Here is a 16,970-nt window from a genome sequence, read left to right on the forward strand (position 1 = left end):
ATTAAAACATCCATCCCATCCAGACAGAAGTGTTTGTGGTATTTCCCAGATGGCAGTAATACATTTATACATTCTTTTTGTCCATCTGTTTTTCTCTGTGTTTTACCTCAAAAAGTCAGACATATGGTTTCATACCATAACACATGTAGAGTGTGTTTACTTTCAGCCTACCAACATCTGCTTTTGTTGTGGTAATTATAGCTACCCTTGTAGCCAGCAGAGGGAGACTCGCTGCAGTGGGGTCAAGGATTAACAGGGAGACAACAGGGAATTTAACACATTACAGGACTGTCCCAGCTGCCACGTTGTCCTGTTTTTCTTGGCCTCCTTTTATGTTTTGTTAGGAAGCATTCAGCATATAAATCCTTGGGATTTGATGACTCAGTACCCCTGGAGTTCTGTGGAGAAAGTGAGGTAGGGAGCTGCGGAACAATGAATGGGTGGCGTTAAAATCTCCGAAACTGCACATACACTGTCTGATAATTTTCTGGTTGGTTAAGCAGCTGAGGGCCTCGTTAATCAATTTCAGCTGTATTGGTGTTCATGGAATAAACAACAGGTGCACTTCAGTGGCAACAATTAGAAAACCCTCAAAACAGGACTGGTTTTACATGTGGAGGTCATTTCAAGTTTCTCCCTCTTCATCTTTTTCGGCTGGTTTTCCACTCGTGCTGATTTTGGCTTGCGTAAATATCCCTACTGGCAGTATGAGGCGATTCCTTAACCCTACAGAAGTTGCACAGGTTGTCCAACTTCTCCAGGATGGCACATCCACCCGTGCTGCAGCAAGAAGGTTTAATGTGTCTCCCAGCACAATCTCCAGAACATGGAGGAGATTTCAGGAGACTGGTGGTTATTCTCGGAGAGCTGGACAGGGCCGTAGAAGGTCCTCAACCCCTCAGCAGGACCGATACCTGCTCCTTTGTGCAAGGCGGAACAGGCTGAGCACTGCTCGTGCCCTACAGAATGACCTCCAGAGGGCCACTGGTGTGAATGTCTCTACCCAAACAATCAGGAGCAGACTTCATGAAGGTGGCCTGAGGGCCCGACGTCCTGTAGTGGGCCCTGTGCTCACTGCCCAGCACCGTGGAGCTCGACTGGCATTTGCTCAAGAACACCAGAATTGGCAAGTCCGCCACTGGCGCCCTGTACTTTTCACAGACGAGAGCAGGTTCACCCTGAGCACCTGTGATAGACGTGAAAGAGTCTGGAGAAGACAAGGAGAACGCTATGCTGAGTGCAACGTCGTTCAACATGACAGGTTTGGTGGTGGGTCAGTGATGGTCTGGGGAGGCATATCCATGGAGGGACGCACAGACCTCTACTGCCTAGGAAATGGTGCTCTGACTGCCATAAGGTATCGAGATGAAATCCTTGAACCCATTGTCAGACCCTACGCTGGTGCAGTAGGTCCTGGTTTCCTCCTAATGCACGACAATGCCCGGCCTCACGTGGCAAGAGTATGCAGGCAGTACCTGGAGGATGAAGGAATTGAAACAATTGAATGGCCTTCACGATCCCCTGACTTAAACCCAATAGAACATCTCTGGGACATTATGTTTCGGTCCATTAGGCGCCGCCAGGTTGCTCCTCAGACTGTACAACAGCTCAGGGATGCCCTCACACAGATCTGGGAGGAAATACCACAAGACGCCATCCGTTGTCTCATTAGGAGCATGCCGCGACGTTGTCAAGCATGCATACAAGCTCGTGGGGGCCACACAAGATACTGAAAAGCATTTTGAGTGGCAAAAATTAAGTTTTGGAAAAAATGGACTAGCCCTTAACATCTTCATTTCACTCTGATTTTACGGTGTCTACACAATTGCGCCCTCTGTAAGCTGAAAACTTTTATTTCCATTAAAAGACTTGACATCCTTTTGTTCCTAAAACAGTGCCCTGTCATTATTGGTATAGATATCCAACTTCATATTTTGATCTGATGTATCTTATGTGTTTCTTTAAGGTGCTCCTTTAATTTTTGTGAGCAGTGTATGTAAGCTTGTTGAAATGAAAATGAGGTACTGTTATGTGAAATGGTTCTAAGGAAGTGGATTTCAGCTGAAGAGGCACTGGTACACAAAACAATTTAGGCAAAAATCACACTGTCTGCCGTTTATTCCTGTCCTACCCTCACCAGGTTAGAGTTCATCTCTATATCAGATTAGATTTGGCGGTAAATGAGAGGACTCATTTGTCCAGAAACACTTAAAGAAGACCGATATGAAGGCAGTCATTTCCTGAGAGGTCACTTACATGTCACTTACATTTAAACATTCTTTGTAGTAAAGTATATACAGCAATGTTATGCAGGACAGAACAATCTGCCATGTCACAATGGTAGGCTCCTAGCACATTATAGTGTACAGATGGCATGTGTCAACTCAGTCCCATGGCCCCTTTCATGCCTCTACCCCCTCTTGGCTTTGCTTCCTCGGCCTGAATCAGTGACAGATCACAGGTGTGTGAACGGAGTGTACTAACACTCTGCAGAAAGATCTGTGGCTGAGCACAACTTTCCCTCAAACTGAACATGATTCCAAGGTGAGAATTAGACCACTAACAAGAGCAAGATGCCTCTACGAGTAACATCTGATGCCCCTGGATCCCACACATTCTCTGCCATGTGGATGCTGTTGAGGAGCACTCAGTTTACCAGTACTGATGACTATCAGCCACTGGAAATTGAATGACCTGCAGGATGCTTCACAGTGAGCGGTGGAAATGAGATTTCTGGAAAACCCACACTGTGATAAAATCAGCATTGGCAAACTAAGCCAGTTGAAGAGGCCCTTTCAAAAAAAAAAAACAAACTCTAGGTCAAACATGACAATTGATAAGGCTGGGATTTTACTTCAGATCCATACAAAGCATGGGCTACATGTTCATAAGAGACAAAACCGTGGACAGGTCCTCAAAAGTAATTTCCATTCCAAAATACTGATGATCATGGAGTTGTTTTTTCATGTCGCATGAGGACAAAAATATAAGTGGTTAGCCAGAATTATTAGCATAATAGGTGCAGCTGCTACTAGAGACTGATGGAAATTCTCTGGGGGGATGGCCAAACCAAGAACTGCACAGACACAAATGCAGGAAATGAGTCCCAAATAAAAGCTTGCTGAGAGGTTGACCCTTGATAGACTCCTATGGTTCAATTGATTATAGGGTTTAACAATTAGAGTTTTGGGGAGACTGATTTCTGAAAGACATAAGGATGAAGAGCTCAACTTGAAAATGGTACTTATAATGCTGCAGTTGTGACATAAATGGAAACTCCTTGTAAAGGACTCACTTTGACTTTGGAGGACACAGCCACTCATGTAGGAATAATGCAGCGATCTGAAATGTGTTTCCTGTAAAATTGGAAAAAATCTGAGCAACGTGACCGGTTAAGAAAGTCAAACTCTTGGCTGAGATGCTCAGATGGCCTTTAAAAACAGGCCTGAAGTCTCTTTGCATTTTCAAGCTCACATTTCATCCAGTTTGTTATGAAGTGTATTTGGCCAAGCATCACTTCTATATATCTTTTTGGACAACATGTCAGTTATCAAATCCCCCAGATGCCAAAGGTTGATTGATTGCTGTAATCACATTCTAATTTGTTTCAACCAGCCATCATTAGATATAACGTGTACAGCTGATCTGGAGGGGATGGAAATATTTAGTGACTTTCAGAGCATGCACACATCTTCTCTGCAGCAAACATGATAAAAAGAAAGATGCCCGAGTACAGTTCTCTTGTCTGAGGCTCGGCCAAAGAAATGATGAAGTTTGAAAGATCTTAAAGCCAGCTGTTTTGTAAATGAAATATATTGGCGTGGCCACATATCACTTGATTTTCTTGTCAGGTCTTTTCTATTGTTATAAATACCAAATGCTAAAAGGCCTTTATGACAGCACTAGAAAATCAGTTCTTATAACCAAATGTTTTGTCACAGCTGCAATTTCCATGAAGTTACATACGAAATGAAGCACTTGACTCTAAAATTTTTCTGCATGACAGGTTTTGATACTGGATTTATGATCAGCTCGCAAAGCTGAGAGGCTTGACTTATATTCTTGTGAACAGTTTGGTAGCAAGCCAAAGCACACATACAACTTCAGTTCTGCTGTTAAACCTGATTATTTATGTCGGAGTCTAAAGTATGGCTGATTGTTTGATTAGTGGTGGGTGGCTGAGACAGAGAAACGCACAGCAATCAGCGCAGGAGGTGGTAGTCTACACATTTATTTAGCTTTGCACAGGAATCTCACTCAGGTGTACGATACTGACAACAAGGTATTTAAAACAATAACTGTAAATGTTTTTATGAACTGACCATACAGCCCCAATTCCCCAAAAGTTGTGATGCTGAGTAAAACACAAATAAAACAAAATGTGATCATTTGGTAATCCTTTTTGAACAGTACAAAGACAATATATTTTATATTTGACCTCATTAACCTCATTGATTTTTTATAAATATATGCTTGATAGTACGACTTTGTGAAACACATGATTGTATAAAGGATATTACTTTATACTTTAGTACAATTTTTTGGGAATCGATGTTGTAGCCTGAGCTGTTATTATGCTTTGTCACTCAGAAATAAGGAATTCTATACCCTGTACCCTGTACCCTGAGGATCAATGAGGCTTCTACCAGCTAATTTCTTCCAGCAAAGTGAGGCACATTGAAACAAGGCAGGCTTCTGTCACCAAGAAACATAAACAGATTAGATACAACCCATTAACCATTAGCTGATCTTCCTGCCATGGGTCATTTGTTCCCAATTGTCACATCAAATCACACCCCAAAGTTTGCAACTTGAGTCCTCAAATATTGTTGATGTCTTTAGAAATATCCAGTGCATATTCTTTATTTGTGACAGGTAAACAGGTGATTTCACACTTTCCATATTGAAAAAAAAAAACAAGTTTGAGGGACAGATACAGGGACAAAAACAGAAGCCTAAAAATATTGTGTTGATTTGACATGTTCCATTTGATACTTTTGGGTTTTTTTTTTTCCAGAATATTTCATATGTCAGTGGGAATAAACCATTTACAGAATATTAACAGATTAATGCCTGGTTGGACAAATCCAAGAAGGGATGGAATTAGGGCAAACAACTTTGTCTATGCACTTGCAAAGCTGAAGTTGGGACTATTTTTGACCTTTTTAGCTTCCAGTCACAAATCCAAAATATGATTGGTTACCGCAGGTAATGCATATAGGTAAATAATTAGATCTGTTAGTTGTTTTGATTAAGCAGCCAATATGTACTGCAGATAAAAGGAAGTGACAGGCACCATTTTACTCGGTTAGATGAGGTTTTGGCGCCACTAAGTGGTGATGCTGAAGGTTGCCGATAGACAGCAGTTGCTCTGTTTCAATGCATCTGTAAATTTTATTCAGTTTACTAATGCTGTTAACTCAACACAGGGCTAGCTGCAATCTCAAACTTCAACTCTGAACTCTGAACTTATTCTGTACATATTCTTATAGTGATATATTGGTATTGTGTGCCAAATCATTTATTTTAATAATTCATATACTATACTGTACGTATACATTTTATTGGTGTGAACTTGTATCCTGTTTCTAAAACTCATCTGATAATTACTCCATTCTCTTCAAATATTAACAATACTTCTGCTCTTGAAAGATTGTTTGAAGATTACATTTATTCCAGTATTGATAAAATTCGACTATTTTAATTATCTTTACTTTGCTTTAATGTGTCATGGGATTGAATCTACAAACTGCTGTGTCTTTTTAATTACTACCAGCTACGGAAAGCGCACTAGGACAACCCCCCTTTGCCACATGGTGTTGTGGTTACCATGGCAACAGTTGTCAAACACCACTGGTACTAGCCAACTGCTAACTAGATGTTACTTATTAGTTACTCGTATTTCTGATACAGTTCAATATCCTAACTTTCGAATATTTCGTAGTGCGCAACTCCATGTCAAAGTATAAGGTGAATAGAAAGTACTGTGTGTTCATTTTGCTGTCTTGTAGGCGTTATACTGACAAGATAATAGATGATACGTTTTTGTTAGCTCACGCTAACTAGTTTGATTGGCTCGCGTTAGTAAAGTTCCAGCTACTGCGTACAAATAAATGAAGAGTAGCTACATAGCTCTACTAAAGACCAGGTGCTAGGTAGTGGGGCTAGGATCAGCTAGCAAGTATTAGCAAAGCAGAGGAGTAGCTAAATGATGCGTAGTTTGCAGTTGTTTGTAAAATGTACTCAAGTGTAGTAAAGTGTGTACTCAAAACCACAGGAAATTAAGATAAATCTTGGTTCACTTTCTTCACCTTTGCAGGCATACAAAGGTTCATATGACTATACCAAAACTGAGGAGCGGTGAGTGTTCTTAATTCGGCTGGTAAAAAACAGGTATTCACAAGTAACGTTACTGGTAACAGTGACAATTTTAATATTTCACTCAGGGAAGGAAGAAGTTGTGTGCGGTACAAATGTGGCCTACTCAACACCATACAGGATGTCCTGCGCCAGAGACCAGGCTGGATTGAGGTCAAAGAGTGAGTAGGGTTGTCATAATCACTCTGTCATATTTATGGCTTGGATCTAGTACATCCTCTCTTTCTTTCTCACAGTGATGGAGAGTGGGACTTCAACTGGTGTGATGTGGGCTGGCTAAGGGAGAATTTTGATCACTCCTACATGGAGGAACATGTCAGGATAAACCACTTCCGCAACCATTATGAGGTAAGGCAGCATCAGTCTAGGATGCTTTGAGACCATAAACTGGAGTTTTCAGCAGCAATAATCACACAAACAGTATATCTTTCAAATCAAATGTCATGTAGTCTTTTTCTGTTTGTTTGTTTTATGTTACAGCTGACTCGCAAAAACCTAATGGTAAAAAACCTCAAAAGATACAGGAAAAAATCTCGAAAGGGACGTTGGCCGCATGGAGGCATCCAAATGTGATTTTTTTCCCTGCACCTTTGCACTGCCCAGTGAATATCATCTCTTTGTAGAGGAATTCAAAAGAAGCCCTGGCAGCACCTGGATCATGAAGCCGGTTAGCTAAAGTAGACCACAGATGTAATAAGTGCAAGAAAATTATCTTTAATTCAGTACTTGAATTACCCCAGAAACCCCAGACAAGTTACATTTGCACCATATTGCATTTAAGTCATGAAAATTAACTGGTATCTTTACTTAGGTAGCAAAATCTCAAGGGAAAGGCATTTTCCTGTTCAGAAAATTGAAAGACATCATGGATTGGAAGAAGGTAATGTGTGGGTATTTCATCAAGTAATTGGGTGTAAATTAAATGACTAAAATAGACATTCTACATGCGCACCGTCATATTCAGATTGATAATATTGTGCTTACACAGGATGGCACTCGCTCAGAGGAGCAGAAGGATGCAGCTCAAGTTGAAAGCTATGTGGCACAACGCTATATAGAGAACCCCTACCTAATTAATGGTATTAAACTGAATGAAAAATACACCTTTATTATTAATCCAATTTTAAAAAATCATAAGATGTGCTAACAAATAACTTAACATAAACTGATAATGGATAAATCTGAAGCAGATAGAATATACTTCTTATACTTGCTCAAGCACTTTTTTTTCTTTTTGTCCTCACAGGCAGGAAATTTGATCTGAGAGTCTATGTGCTGGTCACATCGGTAGGTACTGAGCCTTCTAAATCACAATGTTTAATACACAATTTTGCTGCCTGTATGAAACAGTTTGTGTGCATGTGCGTTTGTGTTTCAGTATGTTCCCTTGAAGGCTTGGCTGTATCGAGATGGCTTTGCCCGCTTCTCGAGCACTCGCTTCTCCCTCAGCACTATTGATGACAAGTGTATCCTTTTTTTTGGCTGTCATAACAGTTTGTCTTCATTTAAGTGAATGTTCATATACTTCTAATCAGAGTTCAGAGTTTTTAGTTCCAACCTTACCAAGTTTAACCTTTGTATAATGAAATATTCAAGCAAAGACACTTTTAAATAGCCTGGTTTGCCCCAGTTTCTGAGGCTGTTCTTCCTAATTTTGTCACTTTCATCCGCATCCCCATGGAAGGCGTGATTACGTCATTTAACACTCCAGAATTCAACTTAGTGCCTCTTTTCAGATATGCATCTCACCAATGTGGCTGTTCAGAAAACAGCGCCAGACTATGATCCTGAAAGGGTGCGTTATTCAAGAACCCTGTTAACAGGTCATGTTACTGCGTAGTTTTCTCAGTTTTCCTGAAATGTATCCCCTTTAACATAGTCTCCACTTTATTCCTGCGTTGTTTTATTCATCTCCAAACAGGGATGTAAGTGGCAGATGCAGCAGCTTCGAAGATACCTAACTGCAAAACATGGCAGAGAGACAGTAGAAACCCTGTTTAAAGAGATGGATAACATTTTTGTCCGCAGTCTACAGAGTGTACAGAAGGTCATCATAAATGACAAACACTGCTTTGAGCTCTATGGGTACGACATTCTTCTGGATGACAACCTCAAACCGTAAGTGCTCGAATGGTCTGCATGTACACGTTCACTTGCACACATCCACTACAGCTTGCTTGCTCACAGATAAAAACAGGGGGGCACAGGCACAGACAAGCAAGCATGGCACACATTTGACTTGCTTTCCTGGATACTTAAAAACAAAGCAGTAAATCTGCTAGTCTTAGGCTCCAGAAATTACCATGTGTAAAACCCTCATAAATTTGCACAGCATTTTGTATGTGAAAAACCTGACAGGTATGCAGTCATCCTGCTGTAAATAATATCACACACACTAATGACAGTGTCCCTCTCAAATAAAACTGTTGTATCATTCATTCCCTTGCTTGTGCCTGTGAAGTGTTTGCTGTTACGCATGGATTGGCATAATGCCAGCTCAGAAGGCTAAATAAATGTTTGGCCAATGTCATCACCCTCCGTCCCTTTGCAGGTGGTTAATTGAGGTAAATGCATCTCCGTCACACACACCCAGTAGTCAAGAGGATTACGAAATGAAGTGCCGCCTGCTGGAAGACACTTTGAATGTTGTTGATATGGAGGGAAGGTAAAAGCCTCTTTCTCATCATGTGTTTGCCTTTTTGTCATCAAGTGTGAGGGCTTTCTGTCCCTCCATTTCTTATAGATGTCACATTCTTTATTGCTATTTGCTCATCTATAAAGATTTATAAGTATATTTTATCTTTATGAGCCTGGTTTCATGGCATATTTGAAAGTTTTGAAAGAACATGGGTGGAAAGAAGCACCTTTGACCAACAGATTATGTTATGTCATAGCATCAATAAACAACTTACTGCCATTCTACTTAGATCAGAAGGTAAATGGTGTACGACACACAATTAGTTCCTTTAATCTCTTTGTGCCACACTGGTGTTGTGTTCTAATTAACTGTTTTTTTCTCATTAGGCTAACGGGCAAGGAGAAAAGGGTGGGTGGCTATGATCTCATGTGGACCGATGGGCCTGTCTATAGAGAGGATGTCAACCTGGAAACATTTGGCAGTTCATGTTTCACTGCCAATACACACTTAGGTAATCTGACTGTGCAACGTTTTGAAGCAATTAAAAGTTGAGGTGTTCTAATAAGTGTGCAATAGTATACATCCAATAAAGACCACGGTATATCTGATGCTGTTGAAAAGCCTTTACCGTGCTATTATTATGAATTGCTCCAAATATATACCTGTTTTTTGCTGCAGGGTGTGTGAATGACAGAGAGAAGCAGCTTCGCCGGCCTCTAAAACCATTTCCAGGCCAGAAGAGGGTGTAATCTGCAAATGTTTGAAAACTACATTTCTCTAAAACTATGGCAAAAATAAATTGTATTACTGTAAACTGCAGTGTCTCAGTAATAAAGACGGTTAGGAATTGAAAAAAGAATGGCCAATGGGTCAGTGTCCCTTGAGTGCAAAACATTTATTTCTATGCCTTACAAATACTTGCATTCAACATTGAGAAAATACATACAGTACCACAATCTTTCTGCGTGCGTGTCAATATAATGTACACATTTATAATAGCATTGCCCCTCCTGGCCCATCATGTATGGCTTTGATACTTTACATGGATCGTACGTTAAGAGGTGCAATCTTGTCACATATCACATTATTTACATTAATATAGTGCGCCCATGAATCAAGTGCACATGGTAAATCACAATAAACAAATAAGACACTCTAATGTAAACACAGTGTTCTACAGACTTCAAGTATGCAGTGGAATATGATGATAACATTACCATGTTATTACATGTTAACAGCTATGATGTGTTGACATTCCATTGAATCACAGGAATGACCAACGGTACAGCACAGTAGACATTAAGTTACATTCAGCTCTTTTACTAAATATTTTCTTCTTGTGCATGACGATGTAAACATAATAATGACAATGATGCATACAAGTCAACCACAACACCTTTCATAAATATAACTATGGTATATAAAATTTGGAAAAATATGCATTTACATTCGTAGCAAACATTACACTGTCTTCAATGGTAGAAAGAGCTCAGCTCTATGCAAAATACAATATATTATCATAGACTACAATTCAAGCTGTTCAAACGTGAAAAGCCCTTATAACCAAAAATGTAATACCATTGCACAAATATATCTGAAACAAATTCCGTTACTGCCATACGCCACCACTTATTGCGCCTCCTTCTTTTCGGCCAAAGATGCTTCAACTCAACATATGTCTTAAAACATGAGGCACCAAAGAAAAGACAAAAAGCAAACATCAAGTAAAGTAAGAGCTATGAAAACAAATACATTCCAACATCAAAAACTCCACTAGTAACAGCTATGGTTGTATTTGATGACTAAAATGTAATGATCTGTTGAACTTCACTATGGTTTACTTATGCTGAAAGCTGTCCAGTGGTACAGTAGATGCTAATTTATGCCTATTTCAACATTAGTAGCACACTGAGAGATGACTGTGCAGTGCAAGAGTTCCATTTACATAGAAGCTGTTTTTAGAATCCTACTAGTGTTTAGGGTCATAATGAGCCTTCTGTCTAACCACAGTCCAACATTATGACTCTATACTTACTGTACAATTTGAATGAAATACATTTATATAATTCTGTTCGATGTATGTGTCATATTATGCTTTGAAATCATTGCTGTTTTATCTCTATTCTAGCAGCTTAACCTCTTGTTAGTTTTGACCTTTTGAAGGCTGTACACCACTGACTAATTTAGACTGCAGTACAATGGTTAGAGCATGTTAGTATTACACAGAATACACAGAAAGCAAGCATAGGTTCAGGCTCCTGTTCAAATAAACACGAAGTAAAGCACTACACTATAGGTCTGTAGGGGTTACTTTGCAACAAAGTGCACATTTTTTGTTTTGCCATTCTGCTTGCTACTAAGCGGTGTTTTGGAGAGAGACTGCGGCTCTTTAGCAGCTCTTTTCATGGCAGATTTAGAGGTCTGACCTCCCGCCTCTGTCCTCTGCCAGTCCTTTTCTACTCTCTTGGAGGTGAGGACCTCTCTCTTACTTGCAGCAAAAACACGTTTCTCTACACCAGCTGCTTTACTACCACCAGGCTCCTTTTTCACATCTGTCTCAGAGTTAGCTCTGACGCGGCTTTTCCTCACCTGACCTCTGCTGTTTGGGTTACTTCCAGATTCCTGGGGTTGCTTACGGGCATTGCCTGCCGCTTGCATGTGCCTGAGATGACTCCTTCCAGCTGAGGGGCTAACTGGGGTCTGGGCTCCTCCTCCTCCGCCTTGTCCTCCTGGGCTTCTACCTTCTGTGGAGTTTGCTCGGGTCTCACTGCTGCTCCTCTTTGCTGGTGCCCCAGGTCTGGCTCTGCGCTCAAGCAGCGGGCTCAGCCGCGAGTGGCGCTGGTAGGCATAGGCAGAGCAGCTTCCGTTGCACAATGGGTAGCGAATGTGACAGTGAGGGCAAACCGGGAAGCGAGAGTGCTGGTGCTGGGCTGAGGCAGGTGATGGGGGGTTGTTGACAGGTGTGAATGGGAAGGCTCGCTGGCTGTGCCGCAGCCCTTTAGGGGAGTTGAGTCGTGATGGTGGAGCTGTGTGAGGCCTTGGTGGGTGAGCAGTGGTGGCAGAAGGGAACCCCTGAGGCCTTGGACGGCTCCCGGGCGGACGACTGCTCTCTGCTTGCACTGTTTGGATCTGTAGCCACTCCAGCTGCAGCAGCCTCTCCAGGTACTTCTCTAAGGGCCCTACAGGCTTTGGCCGAGGGGCGCCACGGCCCTCTGTGTGAAGGAACACTGCCAGCTGTCTCAGGCTCCAGCTGTTGAAGGGAGGAGGCAGAAAGTCTGGGTAAATGTAGCTGGGTTTTTCACTCTCATCATCATCACCTACAGTTCCGCGGGGTCCTGGGAAATCCGGAGGAAAGTCGTTACTATTGATGACCTCTGCCCGGAGGTTGAGGTGAGGAGGGGTGCAGGGGGTGCATGGAGAGGGCAGTACAGGCAGCCTCTCAGAGTCTGACAGATCACTGGCGCTGTCAGTGTCTACATCCTTCTGGTTGTAGTGCTGCTGTAGTGCCTCTGGGGTGGGGGCTGGGGAGTGTGTTAGGGGTTGCGCTGGCATGTGTCGTAGCCCTGATATTGGGGAGAGAGGCAGGGAGAGGGCTCGCCGATTTTTGCCCATCCCCCCTCGATTTTGGAGGAGCTCATTGCTGCATTGTGACACTCGCTGATTTTCACGTTTCTCCTCTTTCCTGTGCACGGATAAGTGTTTGCGGAGTTGAGGTCTCAAATCTCCTTCTTCTTCTTCAGGGCTGTGAAGAGACAGACAAGGTGGAACAGGAAGGAAAAGCTGGGATTTGGGAATTTACTGTTCCTAAAGCAAAGCATTCTGTATGACTGCAAACCCCTCTCCACACATACCTGGAGAGTTTGCTTGTATTCCGTGCAGTGCCAGATTTTACCCTGCCACCTTTTGACTGTGCACCCTGTGAAACAGCCGTTATGGAAATTGTTTGGTTATTTCTGTCTGGAGTTGTATGAAGTACATTGCCCACAACACATGCTGCAACACTGTGTTCAATCAATCCTGTCAAAGGACATTAATGCAGAAACATGATCTCTCTTTAATTTACCAGGATGTCATTCACTCACCCTGTGTACTGTTGTCAGTGTGTCCTTATCCTGACCTGGTCCCGGGAGGCCATTTTTCATTTGGCCCACTGCTTTCTTCATCTTGTTACCTTTCTTTGAACTGTGGAAACATGATAGTGGTTTGTCAGGCTCGCCTCTAACCTGCAGCAAGCTTGAGACTGAGGTATATGATCAGATGAATCAAATATCAAATATATAATGTTAGATTAAGCATGACAAGAGGTAAAAAGGTTTAAAATGTCGACCACTCTTAGTTGTGATATGAGGTGGACAGTAGTCGACAGGTATAATTGGTAACAATTCTCAGAATATGATCTTGCTTTTGAGTTAGGGGAGATATGGGTGGAGTAAGACAAAACGCCATGCTATATATTGTGTTGTCTGTATGTTGGGGGAAGAGTTTTCTGATCTGACCCTGAAGCTGTCTCAGATGGCCGGCATCTGATCTGACACTGCTTGTTAATAAAGTTCACTTTGACTCAAGCTTGTATCAGCGGAGTCGTTCCTACATAATCATCACACCACTGCTCAGCAGGACCCAGCTGATAAACATCAAGACAAAACACTACAAGCTTAATGTTTTCTTGAATGCGCCACTGTAAAACGAGGCCTACCTGGTGACTGGTCCGCTATTTTCTGTATTTTTTACCCGAATCTTCTCTTTAGAGGCGACGCGTTTCAGTGTCGTGGATGCTGTGCGTTCCTGCATGATGGGCCCCATGTTGCAGGTCGCCAGCGGGGATGTCGTTTAGAGTCCAAAATCAAATGATACGGTAGCTAAAGAACCCAACCGACATCTCGGATCAGATACTCTATTCTGAGAATTAGGCTAAAAACACCCATTTTCTCAAAAGTGCTGCAATGCATCATGCGCAGATGTCGACAGTCGTTTCTTCACTGCAGGTTCAACTCGTCCTTCTCTTTGCCGTCGACCCGCCTCTCTGTTTAATCACAATTCAGCGATTATTTTTTAAAGAATTGGTGACAGCAGACGCATCTTCTTCTCGACTGTCATCTTCCTGGCCATTAAAAATGCAAGACGGGCAAGCAACGCATACGCTTTGTTTGGCTCGCCGTCCCAGTCAGATAGGTTTGTTTACCTGCTGCTGACTGGCTCGCCGCCTGTCGACATGAGCATGCGCGGTGCATCGTGGGACTTGAAGTAAAGGCATGCTAGTTCCTCTTTCAAACGACGCATATATACGCTCTTACTGAGTCTACTTAGCATTCATAAACATGTATAGTACAAATGGGAAAATGACCAATATTGTGTTCGAGGAAATAAGTGAAAAAGAATTGAAACAGACGCAACTGTCCATCTTAAATCACTCAATCTACCATGCAACGCCAGTGACAGTCTGGTGCGTTGCAGCTTCCTGTTAACTGCGCGCATGTTAGCAGATCTCCATCGAGAACACACGACATACATGTACGTGTGTGGGAGAGTTATGAAGGTGGTGTGCACTAGTTGCAGATCAGATTATGCGATCGCGACCAATAGCAAAGACTTTATCACGCACGGAAACGCGCAGCTCGTATACATACTTTAAATGGAGGATCAAGCTTAGGATACATCCTGCATCTGACATGTAACTAACGCTTCATATCATTGCATGGTGAGGTCAAGTCAACGTCTTATTTTATGAAATGATATCAAAGGCAGCTTGAGTAATGCTACAGTTGTTGAGAGAGAGTGTAGTAGGCTGTTTGCATTCAGGCACGTACTCCCAGCGCACACGCCCACTCTTTCCTGCTGTGACTGCTTCTGTGTTGTCAAATTTACTCCCAACAGCATAGTTGTCCTTGTGAAATTTGCAGCACAACATCATGCATTTTTGGGAAAAAAGAAGGCACAGATGTTACAACTATCATGCTTCTGATTACACAACATTTTGTGGGTGAATGTGACATAATAACGATATGAAATTAAACTTTCTTCATAGGTGAGCAGGCCAGCAGATCTGGCACAACATGGATAGAGGTTGGTTTATTGGACATGAGAGGATCCCCCGGACAAATTCTGAAGAGCAGATGTCCACCTCTTGCAGCAGCGTCTTAAGGCCCTGCTTGACTATTAACCTGACCGAGATGCTTCGAGCTGACACAGCTAATGCAGTAAAGAAGCCGATTCCAATCCGCCCCCCATCCCCCAGAGTCTCTCTGCCAAGGGGACAAGAGTTCCACCGCAGTCTCTCCTGTGAGCCCACTCCTAAACCCATCATCCGACAACGGTCACACTCTCTGCCCTCTGCCACAGAGAAGAAGAAGCAATGCAGAAATGTTGGTGTCAGGTTTGTTGACTCTTTGGGGGTTGACCTGGAAGACATCAAGCATTTCAAATCTGGTGAGGATCCACTTGTACCGTATCATGTTACCTTTAGATTGTTGATGGGCGCAGAGTTGGCAGATGGAAGGCACCTGGAGATATCCCTGCCATACCTGAAGCCTGCTTTTGCCCAACAACCTGGCGACCAGCCAGGATTCCTGCATCGTCTCTATGAGCAGAAGGTGTGCCTGGAGAGAGTCTTGTGTTTTGAGCTGGGTGTCATTGGAATCACCCAGGTCCTCAATTTGGACTTTGAGAAGGATGTCACAGCTCGCTATTCATTTACAGAGTGGAAGAGCTGCACGGAAACTAAGGCGTCTTGGGTCTCCACCATCACCAAGACCTGGGAAGGAGGAGGGAGCCAACTCAGTTGCGATACATTTCGTTTCCACCTGCCTGTTCCTCCATTCCTCCAGCCAGGAGCAGTGTTACAGTTTGCCATCCAATACAAAGTCTGTGGAGCTGAGTACTGGGACAACAATGATGGAGAGAATTATAAGTTAGTTTGCCATAACTACAAGCTCACTGTGCCCAAAGAATGCGAGGATAGCATGGTGCACTTCATTTAGGAAGCTGACTAAAAGTTGAAGAATCTGTTTAGACTTTATGCACTTTATGTAGATGTAGAACTGCATTGTAACATATTATGTTCGTTTTGTTAAACTAATGCTAATAGAGGATTTCTTTGTTCAGCTGTTAACTCTGGACACACTTCACCAGAGTGTAAATAACAAACACCAATGCACTTAAACCTGATGCCAACTTCAGTGCCACTGTTTTACTTTTGTGTTTTATTTTTTTAATTGCACTCTATTATTTGATTTTCAGTCCTTTTTCAAAAAATGGCACTTTAACATGACAACGCCGAATGGAAGTGACACCGTTGAGCACTGAGAAATTCAGTGAAATTGACATGAATGCATGTTTTCTTCCACCTGGGTATTTGATGTAGAAAATAGTTTTATACACTGCAGGAGTTTGGTCTGCAGAACCATTTTGCTCTGTCTTCAGAGTTTATTTTTGAGTCAAATGTTGTCAAACCAAATGACCAGCCCATGCAACAGACACAATTTGTATATCTTTCAATGAATCAGGAATGAATGCTTATTTTGTTTAACAATAAAGCACAATTGCTTTGGGCTGTCTACCTTTTTTTAAAAATCAGATATCATATTAACATTTTCTTAAACATAGTTTTTCGTCTATGTTTCCAGCTAAATGGGAATAAATTATTTTAATCAAAATATGTAACTACTGTAACAAGAACAGCTCATAAGAAATGCTAAAGCTGGTGGGAAATAGCTATATTTCCAGATGATGTCTAGATGTCCTAGATGTCTGCTTAGGATAAAATCCAGACAGAATGGCTGATGATGAATGAAGCCCTCTGTGCAGAAGCAGAAAGTAGGGGGACAGAGAGAAAACTGGTGGACATTTCCGGCCCGTCACGCGCTTTCGTGGTGGTTTCGCGCGTTTTGCGCTGGACCAATTGTAAACCTGTCAAAGATGTCAAGCAATAGAGGTAATGTCCTGCTTTTCCTGATGT

General features: G+C 42.2%; 3 protein-coding genes across 3 annotated transcripts; 2 read left to right on the top strand and 1 right to left on the bottom strand.

Moving 5' to 3' along the window:
• Window positions 1-1,301: 1,301 nt before the first annotated feature.
• Window positions 1,302-9,765, top strand: ttll9 (tubulin tyrosine ligase-like family, member 9). Its single transcript, XM_041946801.1, is given in 15 exon segments — window positions 1,302-1,460; window positions 6,320-6,360; window positions 6,447-6,539; window positions 6,615-6,726; window positions 6,859-6,903; window positions 6,905-7,045; window positions 7,190-7,258; window positions 7,367-7,457; window positions 7,625-7,665; window positions 7,757-7,844; window positions 8,115-8,173; window positions 8,300-8,496; window positions 8,930-9,043; window positions 9,403-9,527; window positions 9,695-9,765. Coding segments are annotated over 15 exon segments (1,446 nt in total).
• A 135-nt stretch (window positions 9,766-9,900) lies between these two features.
• fam217ba (family with sequence similarity 217 member Ba) lies at window positions 9,901-14,179 on the bottom strand. Its single transcript, XM_041946183.1, has 4 exons — window positions 13,713-14,179; window positions 13,099-13,198; window positions 12,868-12,932; window positions 9,901-12,758 (listed from the first exon to the last, which is right to left on the bottom strand). Exons 1-4 carry the CDS (start codon window positions 13,817-13,819, stop codon window positions 11,324-11,326), a joined length of 1,707 nt encoding a protein of 568 aa, XP_041802117.1. The 5' UTR covers window positions 13,820-14,179; the 3' UTR covers window positions 9,901-11,323.
• A 327-nt stretch (window positions 14,180-14,506) lies between these two features.
• On the top strand, window positions 14,507-16,563 carry ppp1r3da (protein phosphatase 1, regulatory subunit 3Da). The gene is made up of 2 exons (XM_041946442.1): window positions 14,507-14,714; window positions 15,042-16,563. The coding sequence occupies exon 2, from the start codon at window positions 15,070-15,072 to the stop codon at window positions 15,991-15,993; it is 924 nt and encodes a 307-aa protein (XP_041802376.1). The 5' UTR covers window positions 14,507-14,714; window positions 15,042-15,069; the 3' UTR covers window positions 15,994-16,563.
• Window positions 16,564-16,970: the final 407 nt, after the last annotated feature.

The sequence above is a fragment of the Chelmon rostratus genome, chromosome 10 (genome assembly GCF_017976325.1).
Source record: "Chelmon rostratus isolate fCheRos1 chromosome 10, fCheRos1.pri, whole genome shotgun sequence".
In the NCBI taxonomy this organism is placed as follows: Eukaryota; Metazoa; Chordata; class Actinopteri; order Chaetodontiformes; family Chaetodontidae; genus Chelmon; species Chelmon rostratus.

Coding starts and splice junctions, on each gene's coding strand:
- fam217ba (XM_041946183.1), bottom strand. CDS start 13,819: ATGGGGCCCATCATGCAGGAACGCACAGCATCCACGACACTGAAACGC. Junction 12,933..13,098: donor CACTGACAACAGTACACAGG/GTGAGTGAATGA, acceptor GCTGTTTCACAG/GGTGCACAGTCAAAAGGTGG. Junction 12,759..12,867: donor AATACAAGCAAACTCTCCAG/GTATGTGTGGAG, acceptor GTCTCTTCACAG/CCCTGAAGAAGAAGAAGGAG.
- ppp1r3da (XM_041946442.1), top strand. CDS start 15,070: ATGGATAGAGGTTGGTTTATTGGACATGAGAGGATCCCCCGGACAAAT.